Consider the following 21,967-nt stretch of genomic DNA (forward strand, 5'->3'; position numbering starts at 1 on the left):
TGTTAAGATAGCTAGATAGTGTTTAAAATTTACAAAGCGAAGAAAAAAGTTAATGTGAAGAAATCAGTAATTGCCTTTTGGAACAGGAACTAACCAAATAAGGGACAATATGGTAATGCTATATTCCTGCTCAACAGGAAACAAATACAGGATAGAAATCATAGGGAGAATGTTTATAGATAATCACACTACAGTATAACCCTAAATAGCTACCATAACACTTCACCAGTCCGTACTAGTGTTGCAATTGCATTTTAAACTAGGCTTTAAAAAAGATGGGAAGACGATACAGAAAACAATGATATGCAACATGTTGGCAACAATGCCTGTATTCTTCTTTACAAGTGAGTGCATCAAGATAGCAATTCCAGATTAAACAGATAATATGGAAGCAACATTGTTTCCTCATTGTAAATAAAAACGGTTGCTTGTTAAAACCATTGCCTCTCAATGGCCTTTCTTCTTCTCAGATTTATTTGGGAAGACTAACACTGAAAATTATTTTGGAATGTGGTTTTGATTCCCCCCCCTCCATGGAAAACATCTATTCTTGACTGTAGACAGATTCAGAGAATGTGACTAGTGGGGTGCCACAGGGTTCTGTCTTGGGCCCGGTCTTATTCAACATCTTTATCAACGACTTGGATGATGGACTCAAGGGCATCCTGATCAAATTTGCAGATAACACCAAACTGGGAGGGGTGGCTAACACCCCAGAGGACAGGATCACACTTCAAAACGACCTTGACAGATTAGAGAACTGGGCAAAAACAAACAAGATGAATTTTAACAGGGAGAAATGTAAAGTATTGCACTTGGGCAAAAAAAATGAGAGGCACAAATACAAGATGGGTGACACCTGGCTTGAGAGCAGTACATGTGAAAAGGATCTCGGAGTCTTGGTTGACCACAAACTTGACATGAGCCAACAGTGTGACGCGGCAGCTAAAAAAGCCAATGCAATTCTGGGATGCATCAATAGGAGTATAGCATCTAGATCAAGGGAAGTAATAGTGCCATTGTATTCTGCTCTGGTCAGACCTCACCTGGAGTACTGTGTCCAGTTCTGGGCACCACAATTCAAGAAGGACATTGACAAACTGGAACGTGTCCAGAGGAGGGCAACCAAAATGGTCAAAGGCCTGGAAATGATGCCTTATGAGGAACGGCTAAGGGAGCTGGGCATGTTTAGCCTGGAGAAGAGGAGGTTAAGCATGATAGCCATGTTCAAATATATAAAAGGATGCCACATAGAGGAGGGAGAAAGGTTGTTTTCTGCTGCTCCAGAGAAGCGGACACGGAGCAATGGATCCAAACTACAAGAAAGAAGATTCCACCTAAACATTAGGAAGAACTTCCTGACAGTAAGAGCTGTTTGACAGTGGAATTTGCTGCCAAGGAGTGTGGTGAAGTCTCCTTCTTTGGAGGTCTTTAAGCAGAGGCTTGACAACCATATGTCAGGAGTGCTCTGATGGTGTTTCCTGCTTGGCAGGGGGTTGGACTCGATGGCCCTTGTGGTCTCTTCCAACTCTATGATTCTATGATTCTATGATAATCAAGATTTTACTTAACAGGCTTGCTCTTTTGCAGATAAAGTGGCAACAGTGAAAGAAATGAGATTCTAAGCATCAGGAATACAGTGGTACCTCGGGTTACATATGCTTCAGGTTACATACGCTTCAGGTTACAGACTCCGCTAACCCAGAAATAGTGCTTCAGGTTAAGAACTTTGCTTCAGGATGAGAACAGAAATCGCGCTCCGGTGGCGCGGCAGCAGCAGGAGGCCCCATTAGCTAAAGTGGTGCTTCAGGTTAAGAACAGTTTCAGGTTAAGAACGGACCTCCAGAATGAATTAAGCACATAACCAGAGGCACCACTGTAACTTTATGATGGTAAGAGCTGTTCAACAGTGGAACGGACTCCTCAGAAAGTGGGGGGCTCTCCTTCCTTGGAGGTTTTTAAGCAGAGCTTGGATGGCCATCTGTAATGGATGTGTTAATTGAGATTCCTACATTGCAGGGGGTTGGACTAGATGGCCCTTGGGAGCCCCTCCAAATCTATGATTCTATGAATAGCAATAGACAAATTAATAACACTAAAGGGTCTCCTATTTCTCAGCTCGTATTTCTCTATTAACTTGAATAACATTTTGAGGGCCTGGCTACTTTACACCTGCTAAAACAAATTTAACTGAAAAACGTTCTGTTGGAGCTGACACAAGTTAGTCAAAGTTTCTGTCTGAATTGTGATGATCATTTGATGCCACAATCATCAGCTATAAACATGCATATGTAAACATGTCATTACCCAAGGGAAACAAAAGAACAAAATAGACACCCAAATGCTTCTTGATATTTACCACTTAGGTAAGATCGCAAATATAAACATCCTCCAAATTTGAATACAATGTCCTGTAACATTCTTCAGACATACGCCACAACATTTGTCATTTTCCCCAGGTCAAACACCCTATTAAAGCAGGCTAATTTTCAAAAGAAAACCATTTCACAATATTTTAAAAGTTGTTCACCTACCTAGAATGATTCAAAAGAATATCCCATAAGAAAAAAAAAGCCTAAGACTGCAACCCTAACCCCACTTACCCAGAAGCAAGCGCAACTGGATTCAGTTGAACTTACTTCTGGGTAGATATGGTTAGAATTGTGCTGTAGATTATGATAAAAATTCTCTATAGAATATTCCAAAGACATTTCTCACCCTCACCAATTTCCTGGGCTACCTATTAAGCTCACATATGCATGCATTATTGAGAGGGCTAAGCCCACACAATGCTTCAGGGAAGTGGGGGAGAATAGCAAAAATTAACTGCTCTCTAGTTAATTGCAATAGCTTTGAAGTTGTATTAATTCAAATTTAAACGCGGAGTTGTAACAAGATAAGCAATAAGAGCCCACAATTTTTGCTGCTTTTTCATTCAAACCACCTTAGTCCATACAATTCAGGAATTCAGTAGCCTGGGTCCTTGCACACAGCCTAATCCTGCTTTGGAACAGGAATAGATTAGTATAATATAGGCAGTGAAGGTCCTGTGTGAGTGTCTGGAGGCGGTTGGAGGATGGATGGCAGCTAACAGATTGAGGTTGAATCCTGACAAGACAGAAGTACTGTTTTTGGGGGACAGGAGGCGGGCAGGTGTGGAGGATTCCCTGGTCCTGAATGGGGTAACTGTGCCCCTGAAGGACCAGGTGCGCAGCCTGGGAGTCATTTTGGACTCACAGCTGTCCATGGAGGCACAGGTCAAATCTGTGTCCAGGGCAGCTGTTTATCAGCTCCATCTGGTACGTAGGCTGAGACCCTATCTGCCTGCGGACTGTCTCGCCAGAGTGGTGCATGCTCTGGTTATCTCCCGCTTGGACTACTGCAATGCACTCTACATGGGGCTACCTTTGAAGGTGACTCGGAAACTACAACTAATCCAGAATGCGGCAGCTAGACTGGTGACTGGGGGCGGCCGCCGAGACCACATAACACCGGTCTTGAAAGACCTACATTGGCTCCCAGTACGTTTCCGAGCACAATTCAAAGTGTTGGTGCTGACCTTTAAAGCCCTAAATGGCCTCGGTCCAGTATACCTGAAGGAGTGTCTCCACCCCCATCATTCTGCCCGGACGCTGAGGTCCAGCGCCGAGGGCCTTCTGGCGGTTCCCTCATTGCGAGAAGCAAAGCGACAGGGAACCAGGCAGATGGCCTTCTTGGTTGTGGCGCCCGCCCTGTGGAACGCCCTTCCAGCAGATGTCAAAGCAATAAACAACTACCTGACATTCAGAAGACATCTTAAGGCAGCCCTGTTCAGGGAAGTTTTTAACGTGTGATATTTTACTGTATTTTTTGGTTTCTATGGAAGCCGCCCAGAGTGGCTGGGGAGGCCCAGCCAGATGGGCGGGGTATAAATAATAAATTATTATTATTATTATTATTATTATTATTATTATTATTATTATTATTAATAATTATAGCAGTATCTGCTGCTAAGAAGGAAAGCAGAAGTGCTAGGCCCCATCATTAACTAGGGACAGCACATGTCCCTATGATTCCTCACTGCCCACAGAGTTCTTGTTATATAGCTGTTGCAGCGTTCCTCCTAGTGGTGGTGTGTGCCGTTTCACCGCTAGAGGCGAAATGGAAATTGCTGCCCTGCCCTGACACTGCTGCTGCCACCTATACCACCCAGCCACCTGCGGAGAAGCATAGCTGTCAACCGTCCCTTATTTGGCGGGAAACTCCCTTATCCCAGTGCCGTTTCCTGCTGCTGTCCCAGATTGATGATGTCCCGTAAATTTCCCGGGTTTCAAAGGAAGCAGCTCCTCTCCCTCCCTCCCTGCCGGCCAAGGAGGAGGGAGGCTCCAACTGTGTTGCTAGGCTGAGTTGCTCACCCAATGAGGAGTCTAAGAACGACTGGGGGGGTGGAGCTTGCATGCCTTGTGCCGATCAAATTGGCTGTGTTGCCTGGGGACTCGCCTTTGCTCAGTGCTTCTCAGCGGAGAGGTGACGGTGGTTTTCCTTGCTGCATCCCCTTTGCAGGGTTGCTGCGATGTGGGAGCCACTGCTTGAGGCTTCGTTTGGCTGCTGGTTGACTAAAATCCCTTATTTTGGCTGCTGATCCCTTGTTTTCAAATCTGTAAGTTGACAGCTATGCGGAGAAGTAGCACTGGCATCGATTTTGGGTGAGATCGCATGTATTTTGAAAGATCAGGCCCGAAAGATCATATGCCAACAGAGCAGGCATCGGGGCGCCACCTTGGAGGCTTCTGCCAACTGAGGCAGAAGCCTCACCCTGCCTAATGGCTGCTCTCACCCTGGTCCCACCTCTATATCTGTCCTCCATGCAAAGACATGGTAGTAACCCAGTTTCTGTGACCGTAATTAATAGATATTTACAAAAGGTTTGGATTTCATTTGTTTTCCGCTGTGCTCTACATACCTTTTCCTCACCTAAAAATACTAGATTTTATTTAAGCAAGCCCAGGGCATTCCCAAATAATCAGCCCAGTGTCAGAATGGTGCTTAATTTGCCATGTTCTACTTCACAGAAAGCAAGAAAATTGTTCAGAAAATAATTAACTAGTCTTGTTTTCTTTTCAATTTTTCGGTGTGCATCCATCAGGAAATAATACACATGGCATCTTGCTAAATAGGAGCTGTAAAATTAAGCTGTCAGTTTCCTGAATTCACATTGGCAAATATGCTCAGCTGCAACCAATAGAAAAGTTCACATTTCCATGAACATTTTTACACATGGGATGGTATTTCTCTTATTTATTAAGTAACCCTCTTTCTCTTGAGTTTTGGGAACTGCTAACTTGCCTTTTAAGAAGTAGTAACACAACCATTTCTCAAAACATTAAAAAAGACAGAGGAACCCTTTCTAAAAATAAATGTGAGTTTGTACAACAGTCATGAAGAATTATATGTGTGTGGTTTAAAAAAGGCAGACATTTTAGAAGGAAACTGCACATGCCCGAGGGTTCACCCGCTTTGCTTGGAAAAGCTGCTTATGGCCTTTTAAGGGTCAGAGGAGAAGATTAGTTAATTAGATGGAGTCCCAGGCCCTGAGTTAACTTACAAGTGAAAAATAAGGCAGCTAGTGACAGATGTGAAAGAGGTGTGAGGAAATTGTAAAGGGCAAGACTTTAAAAGACAATACAGAAGACGATGGCATATCAAATTCAGTAGGTTCCTTGCAATGAAGTTTGTTCCTATAGTGAAATAAGATAATTTACATAAATAAATTATGCACATATATTTTATTAGGCAAAAGGTCAAGTTTCAAGCAATATTGCTAAAATATAAGTTATAATATATAACTTACTGCTTATGTTAAATGTTCTCATTTAAGGCAGCAAAAGCCACTGTGAGAAGAAAACCCCACACATATTTTGACATCTAGAAGCCTTCTCAATGCTAAGATAACTATGGACATTTATGTAACAATAGCAACATAATGGTATGTTTACCATTGTTCAGTTCACTTCTTGGAACCTATGGTATGGTTAGTTTCTTGGTTCTTATGCTCTATCTGGCCAAGAGATACTGAGATAAACGAAAGGCATTATTCAAATATCAGTTCACAAGAAAATAATAATTACTCTACTGTATTTCAGTACTGTAGTCCAACACTTAGAATTAAGCTGTATGAACATTATTTCTTTATATATATATATATATATATATTTGGTTGCAGCTGTAAGACACCTGCCCCTCATATCGACTATATTTTATCTAACGATAGTTCCTCCCCACAATAATTATATGTACACAGCCGGTGGAAGATGAGGGGGCAAAGAAAGCTGGTCTTACTGACCAGCTAGTGGCAGATGGGCTCTGTACTGGGACAAGGGTAAATCTTGCAACATAAAATTGCTGGGATGCTTTTCTGCGTATGTGGCCTTGGTTTGCTGCATTTGTAGCACCGAAGTGACCTCTCCAGGGCGATAGCCTGGCCAGTGTGTATAGAGGACCTTGGCTGCCCAGGCAACAAGACTCTAGTGACCTTGGTGCTCTGTGCCCTTAACAGCATTTTGCGTAGAACAGGCCCATGTCTGGACATACTCCTGATAAAAAGAAAGAGATAATAAATTTATCAGGCGACTCTTTTCCTATCAGTTTGCCCTATGTGGAAGCCATATTGATGAAGCTTATTCCCTAGGTAAGTTTGGAAACTTCCATGAAATGCAGCAATCTATTTTCTGTGATGGATGTTTTAAAGCAAAGGTTGGGTGGCAATCTGCTCATAGCTGTCAATCTTCCCTTTTACGGTTGGAAATTCCCTTACTCCAGTGCCGTTTCCCGCTGCTATCCCGGATTGTTAGATATCCCGTAGACTGTCCCTGGGACAAGTGAGCCTGCTGATCCCTTATTTACGATCCCTTATTTTCAAATCTGAAAGCTGACAGCTATGAATCTGCTGTGGGTGCTTTAGTTGAGACTCCCCCATTCAGGGGCATACCTATGGGTTGTCCAGGTTGGTGCGGGCCCAGGGAGGCGCAAAAAATGGTCTCTCCACTTTGGCTTCGAGAGGAGGAGAAGGAGTCCCTGGCAGAGGATGAAAAGCGACGAAGAGACTGGCACAGCCTGGAAGGTGGTGAAGAGCAGTCCCTGGCAGAGCGTGAAACACAAAGAAAAACAGAGTTTTTGGGAAGTGCCGCTACACAGCTCCATGCCAAGGGCGCAAGAGACCCACTTCTGCCTGCATTGCAGAGGGCTGGACTGAAATGTAGCCTTATGAGGCTTTGCCCTCAGGTGGGAAAAATATTGCGCCTGGGAAAGGGAAGTGGGAGTCAACAGACACTCAAGGAATAATTTCGGAGAAAAAGGTTTTCTTTCTACCATCCATGAACTGGTAGAAGGAGCAAGTGTGATAAGTCACAAAAAGCATGCACGAGTTCACAATCATGTGCACAGAGTTTATATACCCATTCCAGTTCCCTCCTCCTTTCTCCTCCTTCCAGAGTCCTGCCCCATGAGTTCCTCTGAGCATGAACAGAAAGCTGTCTTGGAACTATTTTGGTCTCTTGGCGCCCTTCCCAGGAAAGGGGTTTCAGAGTGTTCAGATATGTTTCAATCTCTTGTTCTGGCATGGTTCCCGGAGAGAAAGCAAGTTGCAATGTGGTTCTTTAGCAAGCAGTGGCGTAGCGTGGGGGCCGGCCGCACCGGGCGCAACATCTGGGGGTTAGGGTCAGGGGGCGCAAATCCACGGGTTAGGGGGCGCAAATCCACGGGTTAGGGGGCGCAAATCCACGGGTTAGGGGGCGCAAATTACTTGCCTTGCCCCAGGTGCTGACAACCCACGCTACGCCACTGTTAGCAAGGCCAGAAGGCACGAGAAAGGCCTGAGAAACAATGGACTGTTCTCTACCTTTGTTACAGCAGAGCGGAATGTTTCTGATGCTTAGCTGCTGAGAAAATGATTTTGAGAAGCTTTGAGCCTGCTTTGGTGGGGGGGGGGGGTGACTTCGGGCCTAGGTGAGGTCACCTGCCCTCACCTTCCTTCAGCATGACCCTCAGGGGTCCCTTCCAACTTTCACGGCCTTATGGATTCTAATGCTCGTTTACAGGCCACGCCGTGCTTGTTTTGGCGTGTTGTTTCTGATAGACGCCCCTATTCCCTCAGGGGCGTTTAATGGCGCAGAGAAGCACCAGAAGCCTGTTTACATCTGCACCTGCCCTCCAGGGGCAAAGCCGTTTGGCTCCAGGCGCACATTCAGGGGGGTGGCGGCTGCCCTCTCCAGCGCAGCGGCCATTGGCGCCTGACGCGATTTGAGCGTCGCTTTTCCAAGGCGAGCGGGCGGAAGCTTTGGGTTTTTTTTTATTTTTGCGTGTGTTTGTGTCGTGGGGGGGGGGTGCTTTTAAATTCAAGGCTTTTCCTCACGCGGTGAAACCAGAGCACGAGCTGAGGCCTGGGGCTTATAATAATAACAACAGTAAAATTTTATTTCTATCCCGCCCTCCCCAGCCGAAGCCGGGCTCAGAGCGGCTAACAACATCTGTTAGCTTGCCCCATTTCCAACGCCCCTCACGGCTAAAGCCGCCATTTTACAGCTTCACTCTTCTCCCCCTTCTAACGCCTCCCCCCCGCGGGTGACGTCACGCGCACGTCCTCCCTCCCTCCCTCGTATGCAAATGAAGCCCGTGGTTGAAGCGGCGGCGTAGTTGCCCGGATGTTGGAAGCTCCTCCCCTTTGCTGTCGACCGTTGGTGCTTCGGTTACCCTGTCTCTCTCTTTCTCTCTCTCTCCCTCCCTATCTCTATCTTTCTCTCTCTCTTTCCTCCTCCTCCTCCTCCTCCTTCCCCTCCCCTTCCGCGAGGCTGCGGGTCAGCGCGAGCCCACTGCGGCGAAACCGTCGGCGGCAACAACCACAGTAATAATAATAATAATAATAAAAAGGACGGGCGGCGGCGGCGGCGGCTCTTGAGGCAGCGCTTGCGAAGGGACCGAGCGGCGGAGGAGCGTGAGGGAAAAGAGGCGGAGGAGGCGGAGGAGGAGGAAGACGACGACGACGAGGAGGAGAAGGCCGGCACTCGGCGGTGGATTCGGCTGCGGGGAGGCTCTCGACAACCCGCCACCATGGTAAGGACCTTCGCCGGCCGCCGCCCCCCGCCACCTGCAGGCCCTGAGGGGATCCCGTTCTCAACCGACCGCGGAGGGGGGAGGGGAAGGGAGCGAAGGCGGTTGCGGCGGCGAGGAGCTCTTCCTCTCCCCCCCCCCCGCCGCGAAAGGAAGGAAACGAAGCGCCCGCCCCCGCTTTCGGTGTGGTGTTCATATATATATATGTTCATATATATATATGTTCATATATATATGAGAGAAGAGGCGTAATCCGCTCTCCCGCTTCCTCCATGTCAGGCCTTCGCTGAGACCCCCCCCCCCTCTGGTAGAAGGCTCCCCCGCCCCCTCACCCACCCGCCAGAAGCCCCCGTGTTTCTCCACTGGCTTAGCGACCTCCTTTCCGCATCGAGAGGCGCCTTCGGTGTCCCCCCCCAAAAAAAACCCCCGACACCGCACCCCAAACCCCGCAAAAGGACAAAAACGACACCCCCGCACGCAAAAAAACCCAGGACCTCGTGTGTGTGCGTGTGTGTTTCCTATCTCTCTCTCTCTCTCCCCCCCCCCTTTACTAACAGTGGCTTTCCTGCTTTTCCGGTAGTTGCCTTCACCCAGCAGTGACCTCTCTTTCCCTGCAGTGCCCCACCCCTGGCAAAGAATTCGTCTCCTCAATATGTGCTGTATTACTTTAACCTCCCCCCCCCGTCCCCACGCACACACTTTTCACGCGTTAGTTTGCTCCCCTCCCCTCCTGCGATTGCTTTCTTGAAAGCGCCCCTCTTTTCTGTTCCGAACTCCTCCTCATCTCCCTGTAAAGGAAAAAATCCTGCAAATTTTCTTCATCCCACGCAGCTCCTCTTGCGTATTCGCACTGCTTGCTTCGCAGCAGCGGCAACCCCCATCCCCTCCTCTGCAACCTTTTCTACCTTGTATAGCTCGCTGTCACCTACTAGGCGCCCTTTCTTCTTTCTTCCCACCTCACATGTGTGTATATATGCCTGTATGTATGATCGCACAGCGTCAGGAAATCTGGCACACGGCATAACATGATCCTGCCTCTGCGCCCCGAATAACAGCCACGGTTATGGGTGCTTGGTGAAAACAGATGGCGGGACTCTGTATTTCACCCACAAGCATGCTTTGAAGCAACTGGAAGAATTTGCTTTTGTTTTAAGTGTGCGTGTCTCTTTTTAATCACCCCAACTGGTAGTGAAGAGGGTGGTTAATGGGTAACTAGTTTCAGGTGGTTAGCTATGCTAGTCCGTTGCAGCAAAAATGGTTATTGCAGCATCTCGTAGATTTACATATTTACTATGGCATAAGCTTTCATGGACTAGAGGCCACTTCATCAGATGTGGCTGCAATCCTGTGCATGTTTAGTTGGGGATAAGTCCCGTAGAGCACAGTGAGACTTGCATCTGAATAAGATTGCTTTTATAAATCAGTATTAAATCATCTTGACTATGCGTATATTCAGCTTTATGCTATACATGCCTGCTTGTTAGTATCACTGTGTTCCATGGAATTTACAGCCAGATAAATGTGTCTAGGGTCTTGCATAGGATCCTGCCTTTCTCAGTAGCTGTCTTAACTGTTTTGCCCTGTAGCATTCACAGACTTCACAATATTCCTTTATCCAGTTTTAACTCCATTACTCTGCCTGAACTTCCACATAGTGAAAACTCCTGGATTTGTGTTGTGCTGTAATGAAATGTGTTCATAATTTTTCGTTTCCTGGTCAGATTTATATTACTTTCTTCTTGCAGTTGCCTCTACCTGTCATATTGCTTTCCCTTTACTGTCCACAAGCAACCATAGAGAAAGGTCATTCTAATTTCATTTGAAGCCTTGAATCCATCTCCAAAATAATTACTAAGGTGTCATATTATTCAGTTGCCTTTCAATCATAACCTGCACAGCAATTTTTATTACACTTTTTATGTAGCCTTCATTAATCTAGACTACACTTTACCTCAGTATCCTCATTATAATTGTCCCAACACCATAATTTCCTCATACTGTATACACCATCACAAAAAATAATCCCCATTCACTGATCTTTCTCAGTGGTCCCTGAACTATACAGATAAACCCCCTCTTTACTAACCTTCTGCTAGGTGCTAATAAACAGGCATGTTCTCACCATTTAATACATTAGCCACCCTTTCTTCACCATAGGAATGTGTCCTCCACTTGTACACATCCTCTTTCTACAAACAAATTTTTATTTTTTAAAATTGTGACTTAAATTTTTCCAGGGGTCTTGTGCACCAAAACATAAAGGCAGGATTTTAAAAATTAATCTTTTTCTAGTGTGCTAGTTGGGGTTTTTTGTGGGTTTTTTTTTCTGTGGTACAGCATTGTTTGATCTTCATATTTGAAGTGAGATGCTACAGTGCACATAGCCTTTGCACAAAGCATGCCTGATAATATGCATTTCAGATTAATTAAGTAATGTTAACTCCATGATACGTCCATGACCATTCAGGTTTCAGTGGATAAGAAAGATGAGGTAGAAAGGAACTGCCTACCTAAAAATCATGGCGATCAAAATTTGCTGTTCACTGCTATAAAATTAATCTAGTAATACTACTGCTGTAGTATTTTATGTCAACACTAGGGGTGTCTCCTGCTTGCTGCTAGTGCCAAGAATCAACGCCCTTTTCTACAAACATTTGTTAGCTTAAATTATCTATTGCCTTTTCTTTTGTAACAAAATATTTTTTTTTGGGGGGGGAGACTTGGAAAACATTTATGTCATAGCTTGATTTTTGTAATATGTCAGTTGCTTAAAATCTTTCTTATTTGTAACGTGTGTACTATATCTTCAAGGCTGAAATGGTTGTATATTATGAATTAGAAATGTGTGTCAGAAAAACGCAGTATTAAGGTTAACTGTTTTAAAAAGTGACTTAAAATGTGAGCCATTTGTGAGCCATTCAAAATAGTTGCAAGCTACACTCTTTAACAAGGTTCAGCAACATGTACTATTTTTTATTACCTAAACAAACAAACAAACAAAAAACCCCAAGGCTTCAATCCTCAGTATGTATGCTTGAAAGTGTTTGCAATAAGTGATTTCAACTAAGTGGTACTCATAATAGAGCCATTGACATCAATAGACATGTTACTTAAATACATTGATTTCAGTAGGTCTACTTTGAGTATGGCTAATTTTGGATACCATCCAATTAAAGTTAATCAGATTTTGTTGTTAGTAAACCTGGTTTGGATTGGTTGTTAAAAAGAACTCCTTAAGAATAAATAGTTTTGAGGGGTTTCATTATAACAGTTGTATTTCATCTTCAAGTAAACTCAGAGCAGTTCATAATCATTTTAAGAATATTCTGGTGTGCAGATTTCTCTATGTTATGAAAGCTGCATCATTATGTTACAAGAATGTTTTGGAATGTTAATTGCTATTCATGGTTAGCTAAGTTTCAGGTATTTCTAGACAATTAGTGATAAATCTGGTTAAGAGATGAATAGATGAAGCCTTTAGTTTTCATGGGGTCTACCAGAAGAATTCCACTTTTAAATCCTGATTGTTGCCTGTTAGATTATTCAAGCATATGAGTCTTAATCCAGGAATTAAGCACACCCAGGAGTTGTGCATGCCCAACAGGTTTTTGGTCTTAAAACAGCAGACTTCCTTGCCCTATCGCAAACTTATTGTCCCTTGAAAAGTGCTGCACTACATTTATACATAATTTTATTTGTATGCTGACTTTTCAGAGTTGAAACCTGCTCAAGGCAGTTTACAACATGTAAAAATTCCATAATTGCAAACATAAAAAGAAGTAATAATAAGCAATAAATAAAACAGCAAAAAGTATACAACCAAACTGAACAATTTCCACCTACATCATAAGAACAAAAATAAAGACCCCAAAATTATTACCAATAGAATTTTCTAAATAATATAGCAGCCCAAGAGTCTGTTTAGCAGCTTCTGCTTCTGCAACTAGAGTGAGGTGGAAAAAGACCTACAAGGCAGGGAGCAGATCTTCAGATCTCACAGCCATGATGATACAAAAATTACAAAGCATTTTCTTTATATATTTTGTAGGCGTATATACTGTACACTTGCTAATTTTGGGCCTCTATGCACTTTTGCTGCATTCATTTTTTATTTGTGGAGAAAATGTGCATTTATTATGCAATCTTCTCTTACTAAGTTTCTGTTGCTAGGATACCATATGTTACCATCGTTCAGGTTGCAATATTTTGTATTTTGCCAAACTTTTGACTGAGATTAAAATCTGTGACCGATATTATGACTCCCATATTTATGTGCTGGATGTGGAGAGGATTCTCTCCAAGGACTGTGAACAAGAACATCTCCCTGCAGAGGACTTGTCTCGACAGGCATTTCCCAGCCTGAGCCTCACCAAAATGTCCCCGGGACCAAGATGAGAGTGACTCTGAGGCCCACAACACATTGCTCAGGATGGACAGTCAGGCCCACAAGATGGCTGCTGAGTTTATTGAAACTGACACTGACTTCCTCAGGCCTCGCCAGAGCTTGGACTTGGCTGAGGAGGCGCAGTCAGTCCTGTGCAATGCTTTTCCCACAGGTCAATCAAAGACCCTCTTCTGCAGTAGCCTCTGTAGTATAATCAGTTCATCCTCAGTATTTGAGATTGTGGCCTGCATCCACCTTTGAAGAGAGCATTGACTATGAACCCTTGACCAGAGCAGAGTTTAGAAGTAATGTAATACCTATTGTAGTACTAAATAGCCTCCCAGTTCATGGTTTGGGGGAGGAGAGTCTGAAACCCTGGAAAACCACTACTGCCAGTCAGAGTGGACAATAATGAGGTAGATCGACCAAGAGTGACTCATAAGACAGCTTTTTGTTCTTTTCCTTGATAGCAAACTTTGCTAGTGCATTGTGTGGCTGGAGTATTGCCTTCTGGATCTTTTATGTGATGTGGCTCTTCCCTTGTTCCCCTTCTCTGGAGCTTTCAAATTCCATCTTTTAATCAAGCAAGCAATACTCAAGAGACTATGTACTGTACTGCATCATTTCAGTATGGATAATTTTAAGTACCTAACATTTAGAGCAAGCATCCTGGAGAGGGAAGTGATTGAGATAATGTGCTGTGAAGTTACTATAGGCACACATCCATATCTGGCCCTGCAATATTTCTTTTCAGAGAAGAAAAGAAAAATACTGAAGGAGATTGTGAACTTCCACTTCCATGTTTGGATTAACCACAGTATTTAGTGTTGCATCTGACCCTAAACTACTGTATTTTTTCTTGTATACGACAATAATTTTTTGTATAAGACAAGACAATTTTTTTGCTAAAAAATTTTATCAAAAAAAATCAGGGTTGTCTCATACATGGATGGTGAATGCACAGGTGTTTTCTTTTTCTCCTTTTTTTTTAAAAAAACTACTTACCTTCCCATGGCTGCTGTGAAAAAGCTACTGGGACCGCCATCCCTTTCACTTACCACTTCCGCCAACCAGGTGCTGGCGGGGGTTGCTAAGCTGGTGCTGGTGATTTGAATATTTAATAAAATATCAGAGTTGTTCTGTTTGATATTTAGAATACTGATTTCTTAATTTGGGGTTCAAAAAATAGAGGTCACCTTATACACGTGGGCATCTTATACACATAAAAATATGCTAGCTAATGTTGTTAGTCAAAATCAGCCAGCTTTGTAAATTGTGGTTTGTCTTTCCTACCCATCATTAAGCATTATTTGCAGTTTATCCTGGTTCAAACATCATCATCATCATCAATAATAAATAATAAACAACAAATTTATTTATACCCCACCTTTTCCCCTGATGGGACTCAAGGCGGCTTACTGGTTAAAGCAAAAACTGCTTAAAACATAGCAAAATCAATAATTAAAATACAATTAAACAAAATCATTAAAATACAATTAAACATCACAACAATTTGAGGTTAGTAAAAATGAAAGCAAACAATTCAGAGCTCCTCATGGCTGCACCAGAGGAGAAAAAAACTGCAAGAGCAGGAGTCCTCCTGCAGTTTGTCCTCATTTACCCTGAAGCACCACATTAGGCCATGTGTGCAATTAAGCACAAAATATGTGTAAAGTAAAACCTGGCACAAATTTACTGGTATATGCCAGTTGTCAGCTTATTTAGCCCCCCCCCCAGGTTATTACTTCATATTTTAATCAATATATTTCTAATCAAGAAGCTTCCAAGAAATATTAATTGAACAGCTGTAAGGGCAGTTCAAATACCTTTAGATAAAGAAATACAGTGGTACCTCGGGTTACATACACTTCAGGTTACAGACTCCGCTAACCCAGAAATAATACCTTGGGTTAACTTTGCTTCAGGATGAGAACAGAAATTGTGTGGCGGCAGCGCAGCAGCAGGAGGAAGCCCCATTAGCTAAAGTGGTGCTTCAGGTTAAGAACAGTTTCAGGTTAAGAGCGGACCTCTGGAACGAATGAAGTATGTAACCAGAGGTACCACTGTAATTAAGAACAGGAGAATAAGCTGTATCTTTCATAGTGTTTCCTATGGCCTATCATTTTGAATTTCAGTTTATCAGTAAACGTTAAAAACCTCAAAGATGCATATCTTTTAGAATGTGAGCAACATGGGATTAGTGTTTCTAAGCTGAGTTGTTGTTTGGATCAGATGTATATGCATAAGTAACTTTAATAGGGGTATATGTTCACTTTTCTGTTACTTCCATTGTTGGCAGATTTGCAAATAAGTAATCAGTACTGACCAGCTTTTGAAATCCCTCCATTTCAAGTATGCTGTGAGGCATCGTGGATTGAATTAAATCAAGGCAATTTAAATCAACAGGGGGGAAATGCCAATTTAAATAAGTGATTTTAATCATGTTTCCTGTTGATTACTTCATATATTTCCTAAGCAGTGGTGCAAATTGAATATTAAGCCATACTAATTTACAGTTAAATATGGTATTACTTATATTGTTTCTTTCACCACAGTCTTGCGTGTCACACTATATATATTTTGCAGGTTTTCCTTTTCCTTTTTTTTTTAAAACAATAGAAGGAATGGGCAGAAACAAGTGTGTGAATAGACTTCTGTTTGCACAACAGGAATTCACTACTACTCCTGCACAGCCCCAAAATCTGTTAGAGTAGATGTTTAGGGTTTACAGAGGACTGTGGGAGAGACGGGGGACTGCAAAGTTCCATTGAGCAAACAGAAGTCTGTTAAGCTCACTTGTAGACAGTGTTGTATGCAACCCAGTGTCTTTAATATATTTATTTTATAAAACTTTCTTAACACGAATAGCCTTGACAGTTTGAAATATGGGAAGTATGGGAATATAGGAACCTGAATCCTGGTTAATGTTACCTTCTTTTCAATATTTTTCATTTCTGCTTCACTTTGCCTTAGCCTAGCCTCATAAAAAGAAGGTGGCAAACAAGAGATAAAATGCCCATGACTGATAGTTCTTTGGCAGACAGGTTCATTTCATCTGGTGGAAATGAAATTCTTATGTTTAGTAAGTACGAGCATAAATATGCATATCTGAGAAATTGACAGACTGATTCAGTTTTTGCACACAAAAGCTTTCTGTGTAAGAGGCTAACATGCTTTTATAGATATGATTTGATAATTATACAAATTATTATTTAAGATAAACTTGGTATTTATTTTTTATAAACTGATTTTTTTATATAGAGAAAGTCTTGCTTCTTGTTCAATTTGTTTTGACGCAACAAGGGGATTTCTGGACAGGCAAAAGAAACCTAAAATCCATTTGGACTCTTGGAAGTAGTTTCATGCTTTTTTGGATCCGGATCTGTGTTCTATACTCTGTGTATAACTTTTACTAATAGTCAGCAGTAGTAATTGTATATATGAACAAGCTGTTATTGTTCCTTAATTCTGACTGCATGTGATTATTCATAAATCTTATCCAAAGTCATTTTTGACAGTTTTTATAATACTAGAGGTTTACTACTAGTGACACTCAGGTTTGGGGGGAAATAAATGCTCAATAAAGTTCCCTAGTTAGTCAGTGGGCATCAATTTTAACTGCTATGGCTTCATGGAACACTGTTTCATGAACAAAGGCATAATAGGTGTGTAGCAAGTTATCACTAGTAATCTCTCTGGTTTTTCCAAGGTCTGGTTAACTAGTGACCAGAGGTAGATCAGATTTTGCTTCCTTTCTTCTCCCTTCTATATGATTTAGGTTTTCTTAATTGTCTGCTGAAGTGTAAAGGTAAAGGGACCCCTGACCATTAGGTCCAGTCGTGGATGAATCTGGGGTTGCGGCGCTCATCTCGCTTTATTGGCTGAGGGAGCCGGCGTACAGCTTCCGGGTCATGTGGCCAGCATGGCGAACCAGAGCAGCACACGGAAACGCTGTTTACGTTCTCGCTGGAGTGGTACCTATTTATCTATTTGCACTTTGTGCTTTCAAACTGCTAGGTTGGCAGGGCTGAAGTGAATACTGTACTGCTAAATAGGTCCATTTCTGTGCTGTACCTTTTCCTTTGGCATGCTGTTATCTGGATAGTGCACCTGAGTTGGATAGCTCTTGTGGAACAGAGATGACATTTGGATGATTCCAATTTATAAGCAAATATTTGTGCTCATTGCTTCCAATTTAATATTAGAGACACAACATCAGTAGCAAACCTACTTTATAGCAGTGTTAGTGGTCCCCTGATTTACCTACATGTGCATATATATATACAGAGGATTTTTTTAAAAAATTAGCCATTCCCCCCACATGACATCCAAAGCAATTTTAATAAAGAACAAGTACTACAGATCCTGAAGAGAAAATACTGTTGCTACATAACTTTAGTCTTTTGACTGGAAACGCTCGGAATCTATACTCTTCTTTATAGAAAATTATAAATTCTGCTTATGGCTGTGGTTTTGGAAGGGCACTTATTTCTCATCAAGTATTAAGTTAAGAGTATAAGAGTTGAAAATGCTAGTGTTCCTGTCCTTTTAAAAAAAAAAATAATGTGACTGTTTTGCTTTAAAAGGTTTCATATATTGATAATCAACTTTTCATAATGCCTTTTATCAGGGGATGATTAGCTGCTTGTGCTTAAAATAGTGCCCCTTCAGAGTTTGTGCGACCCCACAAACCTCTGTGTGTGACAGAGCTCCTCAGACATGTCTGCTCTAGTCACTTGTAGAGTCCGACAGTGGCTGTCTGCGGAAGCGCTTCCAGCAAAGAAGTTCCTTAACGGAAACGCGTCTCCTGGACTCACGACGTGACAGCTTCCGGCGAAGCATAGGTCTCCCTGCAGTTGCTTCTGACACCTCCCCGCTATTATCGCTCGAAGTGTCTCTCACCCCTTTCTCTCCCCTTCTGCTTCCTGCCTGGGCTGCTGCGTGTCTCTCAGCATTACTGAGATCCTCCTCCAGAGACCCCGCGCTCCCCCTACTGGTCCCTGCTTTAGCTGTTGACTCTCTCCCAGTCTCTGGGAGCCCTACCACTTCCCTTTCCTCCGATGTCAGTTCCCTGACATCCACCTCCCCTCCAGGGCCCCCCTCTCCCCCGCCCCTACTCTCTCCTCTGGGCGGTGAGGAGCTGAAACCCCTAAAAGAATCCTCTTCATCTTCCGACGTCTCGAACATTTCCCTCCATCGGTCTTCGTTCCGACTCGCTGAATCCTCCTCCACCTCGGAATCAGCGAACCCCTCCAACTCTTCTTCTTCGTCGGTGGTGGCGAAGTATTCCCTCCGGAACCTCGCCACTGGCTGGGGTTTCCGAGGGAATCTCTGATGAAAAGTTTCAATCAAAACCTCGTCATCTACATCCTCTGCCCTGACCCAGGTGTTTTCCGACTCCGGCTCCCCTTCCCACATTACCAAATACTCTACTTGCTCTCCCCTCCACCTGGAATCGAGAATCTCCGCTACATGGTAGCTGTGTTCTTTTTCCTCCATAGCTGGTCCCCTATTGACCCTCCCCTCTCTGTCCCCTATATACGGTGACAGCAATGATCTGTGGAACACTGGGTGCAACTTCATGTGGTTAGGTAACCGGAGTCTGAAAGCCACTGGGTTGACCTGTTGCGTGACTTCAAATGGGCCCAGTCTTTTGGGTCTTAACTTCTTACAACCTCCTTTAAATGGTAACCCTTGGGTGGACAACCACACCTGGTCCCCCACCCTAATGCTTTCTCCTTCCCTTCTGGTTTTGTCTGCCTGCCTCTTATATTCCTCCTTCGCCCTGTTTAAATTAAGTTGGAGCTGGCGATGGATCGCTTCCATTTCTTCAACGAACTGTTCTGCGGCTGGAACGCTCCAGTTCTCCCCCTCCCCCCCTGGGAAGGCTCGGGGATGACACCCGTGATTGGCCAAAAAAGGGCTCATTCCCGTGGACACGTTCTCCGCATTGTTATAGGCAAATTCTGCCAACGCCAGCTTCTCCACCCAATCATTCTCTCTGTCATTCACATAACACCTCAAATATTGCTGGAGGACACCATTAGCTCTTTCCGCCTGCCCGTTGGTTTCTGGATGACGGGCAGTTGAGAAATTCACCTCTACATGCAATAAGCTCATGAGCTTCCTCCAGAACCTGGAAGTAAATTGTTTCCCTCGGTCCGAAACCACCCTCAAGGGGGCACCATGCAATCTAAACACATTTTCCACAAACAATTTAGCGGTTTCTTCTGCTGTGACCGCATGTGAGCAGGCTATAAAGTGGGCCATCTTGGTTAACAGGTCTACCACAACCATAATGGCTGTCTTCCCTTTGGACCTGGGCAGATCAGTCATAAAATCTATTGCCACTGCCTCCCATGGTCTTTCCGGCGTGGGTAGTGGTTCTAATAAACCTGCCGGTGCCCGCCTCTCCCCCTTGGCTCGTTGACATCGGTCACACCCTCTCACATACTCCCGCACATCTTCCCTGACCTTGGGCCACCAGAATTCCCTGGTAACCAGCCACATGGTTTTGTGTTGCCCAAAATGCCCTGCTGTGGGGCTATCGTGCAGTTGCTTGAGTACCTTTTCCCTCAATTCTCCTTCAGGTACGTATAACGCTCCCTTGTAGTACAACGCCCCGTTTCTCTCCTCAAAACCCCCGGGTTTGTCTCCCTCCCTCCTGAGACCCCGGAGTTTGTCCTGGGCATATTCATCCTGCACCGTTCCCTCTATCAGTTCCCTTAGCCCCACCAGTGCCGCCCCACACACCCAGCGATCCTCGGGAATGACATGGGTCTCTTCGGGTGCACCCTCTCCCTCCAAATATTCAGGTTTGCGTGATAGAGCGTCCGCCCTAACGTTCTCCTGGCCTGGTACGTAACAAATCTCAAAGTTAAATTTGGAGAACTCCTGGGCCCATCTCAACTGCCGTTGGTTGAGCACTCGCGCAGTTCTCCAATACTCTAGATTCTTATGGTCCGTGCGTACTTGCACCTTCTGTTGTGCACCAATTAGTAGGTGCCTCCATCTCCGGAAGGCCTCATAAATCGCAAGAAGTTCCCGGTCATACACCGTGTAGTTTCTCTCAGATTTGTTCAGCTTTCGCGAAAAGAAGGCACACGGTCGCCACTCGGACCCCTCCTTCCCTGGCTGCAGAAGAAGCACCGCCCCTATGGCTCTGTCAGAAGCGTCTGTTTCGACCCTCAGCCTTTTTTGTAAATCCACATGTAGAAGTTGTTCGTCAGAGGCGAAGGCCTTTTTCAGTTCCTCAAACGCTCGCTCCGCCTCCCCCGTCCAAACAAACTTCTTTTTGCTGCTGAGACAGTCCGTGATGGGCGCCGTCAGGTGAGCGAAGTTTCGGATGAACTTACGATAAAAGTTTCCAAACCCTAGGAACCTCTGCACATCCTTCTTAGTCTTGGGGGTTTTCCATTCCAGCACCGCCTGAACCTTGCCGGGGTCCATGGCCAACCCCTTGTCTGACAAGCGGTACCCCAGGAATTCCACCTCCTTGGTATGAAACTGACACTTCTCCAGTTTCACCCACAGTCTGTTGGCTTGCAGCCTGCTCAACACTTCTCTGACGTCTCTCACATGTTGCTCCTCATTCTCCGAATACACCAACACGTCATCTAAGAAGGCCACGCAATTCTTGTAGAGCAAAGGCCCCAGTACATGGTTCATAAAGGCTTGAAAACACGCGGAGCCTGCTTGTAATCCAAAAGGCATAACGAGATATTCAAATGCCCCCAAAGGGGTGAACATGGTGGTCTTCCATTCATCCCCTTTCCTTATACGTATCAGGTTGTACGCCCCCCTTAGGTCCAGCTTTGTAAAAATCTTTCCTTTTCGCACCCTGGTAAAAATATCATCAATCCTGGGCATAGGAAAAGCCACCGGCTCTGTCACTGCATTTAGGGCCCGAAAGTCACATACCAGTCTCGGCTTGTCCGTGTTCTTTTTATCCACAAAAAACACTGGGCTACCCCCCGCTGCCTTGGACTCTCTGATGAAGCCTCTCTTCAGGTTCTTGTCAATGAACGCTCGCAACTCCTGCATCTCCCTGTCTGACATGGCATACAACCTGCCTACAGGAAGCTGTGCTCCAGGGAGTAAATTGATCTGGCAATCAAAGGGCCTATGCGGGGGTAGTTGGTCAGCTTCCTTCTCGCTGAACACGTCGCTGAGATCAGCATACTGTGATGGCACCTTCCCCTTCTCCATCACTTCCGTCCCCGCTAGGGTGGCTTGGGCCCCTGCTGACCCCTTTTCCCCCCTGCAGTGTTCTAAGCAATGTGCGGAACCGAAGGAAACCACTCTTTGATGCCAGCCCACCAGCGGATCATGTAGGGCTAGCCAGCTCATTCCCAAAATAATGGGAGCGCCTCCCAAGGTGGCCACATTAAACGCTATCAGTTCTGTGTGCCTTGCCACCCTCATTATCATTGGGATGGTCTGCAAGCTGACGCCTCCTCCCAACAGTTCTCTGCCATCGATCGTGGTCACCTGCAGGGG

At 44.4% G+C, this 21,967-nt stretch overlaps 1 protein-coding gene and 3 long non-coding RNA genes across 7 annotated transcripts in view; 2 read left to right on the top strand and 2 right to left on the bottom strand.

The window, feature by feature from the left end:
- The window catches only part of LOC309528863, a 31,240-nt gene extending 24,047 nt beyond the window's left edge, over nt 1–7,193 (bottom strand). For both annotated transcript variants that reach the window (XR_014217932.1, XR_014217933.1), the window contains exons 1-2: nt 6,968–7,193; nt 6,262–6,572 (exon numbers count right to left, since the gene is read on the bottom strand). This is a non-coding gene — a long non-coding RNA (uncharacterized lncRNA). The remainder of the gene's footprint in view (nt 1–6,261; nt 6,573–6,967) is intronic.
- On the top strand, nt 1,558–4,977 carry LOC309528874. Its single transcript, XR_014217947.1, has 2 exons — nt 1,558–3,038; nt 3,981–4,977. It is a non-coding gene; the product is annotated as an uncharacterized lncRNA (long non-coding RNA).
- Nucleotides 7,194–7,320: 127 nt separating the features above from the next.
- Nucleotides 7,321–7,989, bottom strand: LOC309528879. The gene is made up of 2 exons (XR_014217952.1): nt 7,820–7,989; nt 7,321–7,632 (listed from the first exon to the last, which is right to left on the bottom strand). It is a non-coding gene; the product is annotated as an uncharacterized lncRNA (long non-coding RNA).
- A 678-nt stretch (nt 7,990–8,667) lies between these two features.
- The window catches only part of PPP3R1 (protein phosphatase 3 regulatory subunit B, alpha), a 47,472-nt gene continuing 34,172 nt past the window's right edge, over nt 8,668–21,967 (top strand). For 2 of the 3 annotated variants that reach the window (XM_082216541.1, XM_082216542.1), the window contains exon 1: nt 8,668–9,087. In XM_082216541.1, the coding sequence (XP_082072667.1) occupies nt 9,085–9,087 (3 nt within the window). In that variant the 5' untranslated portion in view covers nt 8,668–9,084. The remainder of the gene's footprint in view (nt 9,088–21,967) is intronic. The other variant, XM_082216543.1, reaches the window with a different exon arrangement.

Source organism: Podarcis vaucheri (assembly GCF_965113315.1).
Source record: "Podarcis vaucheri genome assembly, chromosome: 3".
Taxonomy (NCBI): Eukaryota; Metazoa; Chordata; class Lepidosauria; order Squamata; family Lacertidae; genus Podarcis; species Podarcis vaucheri.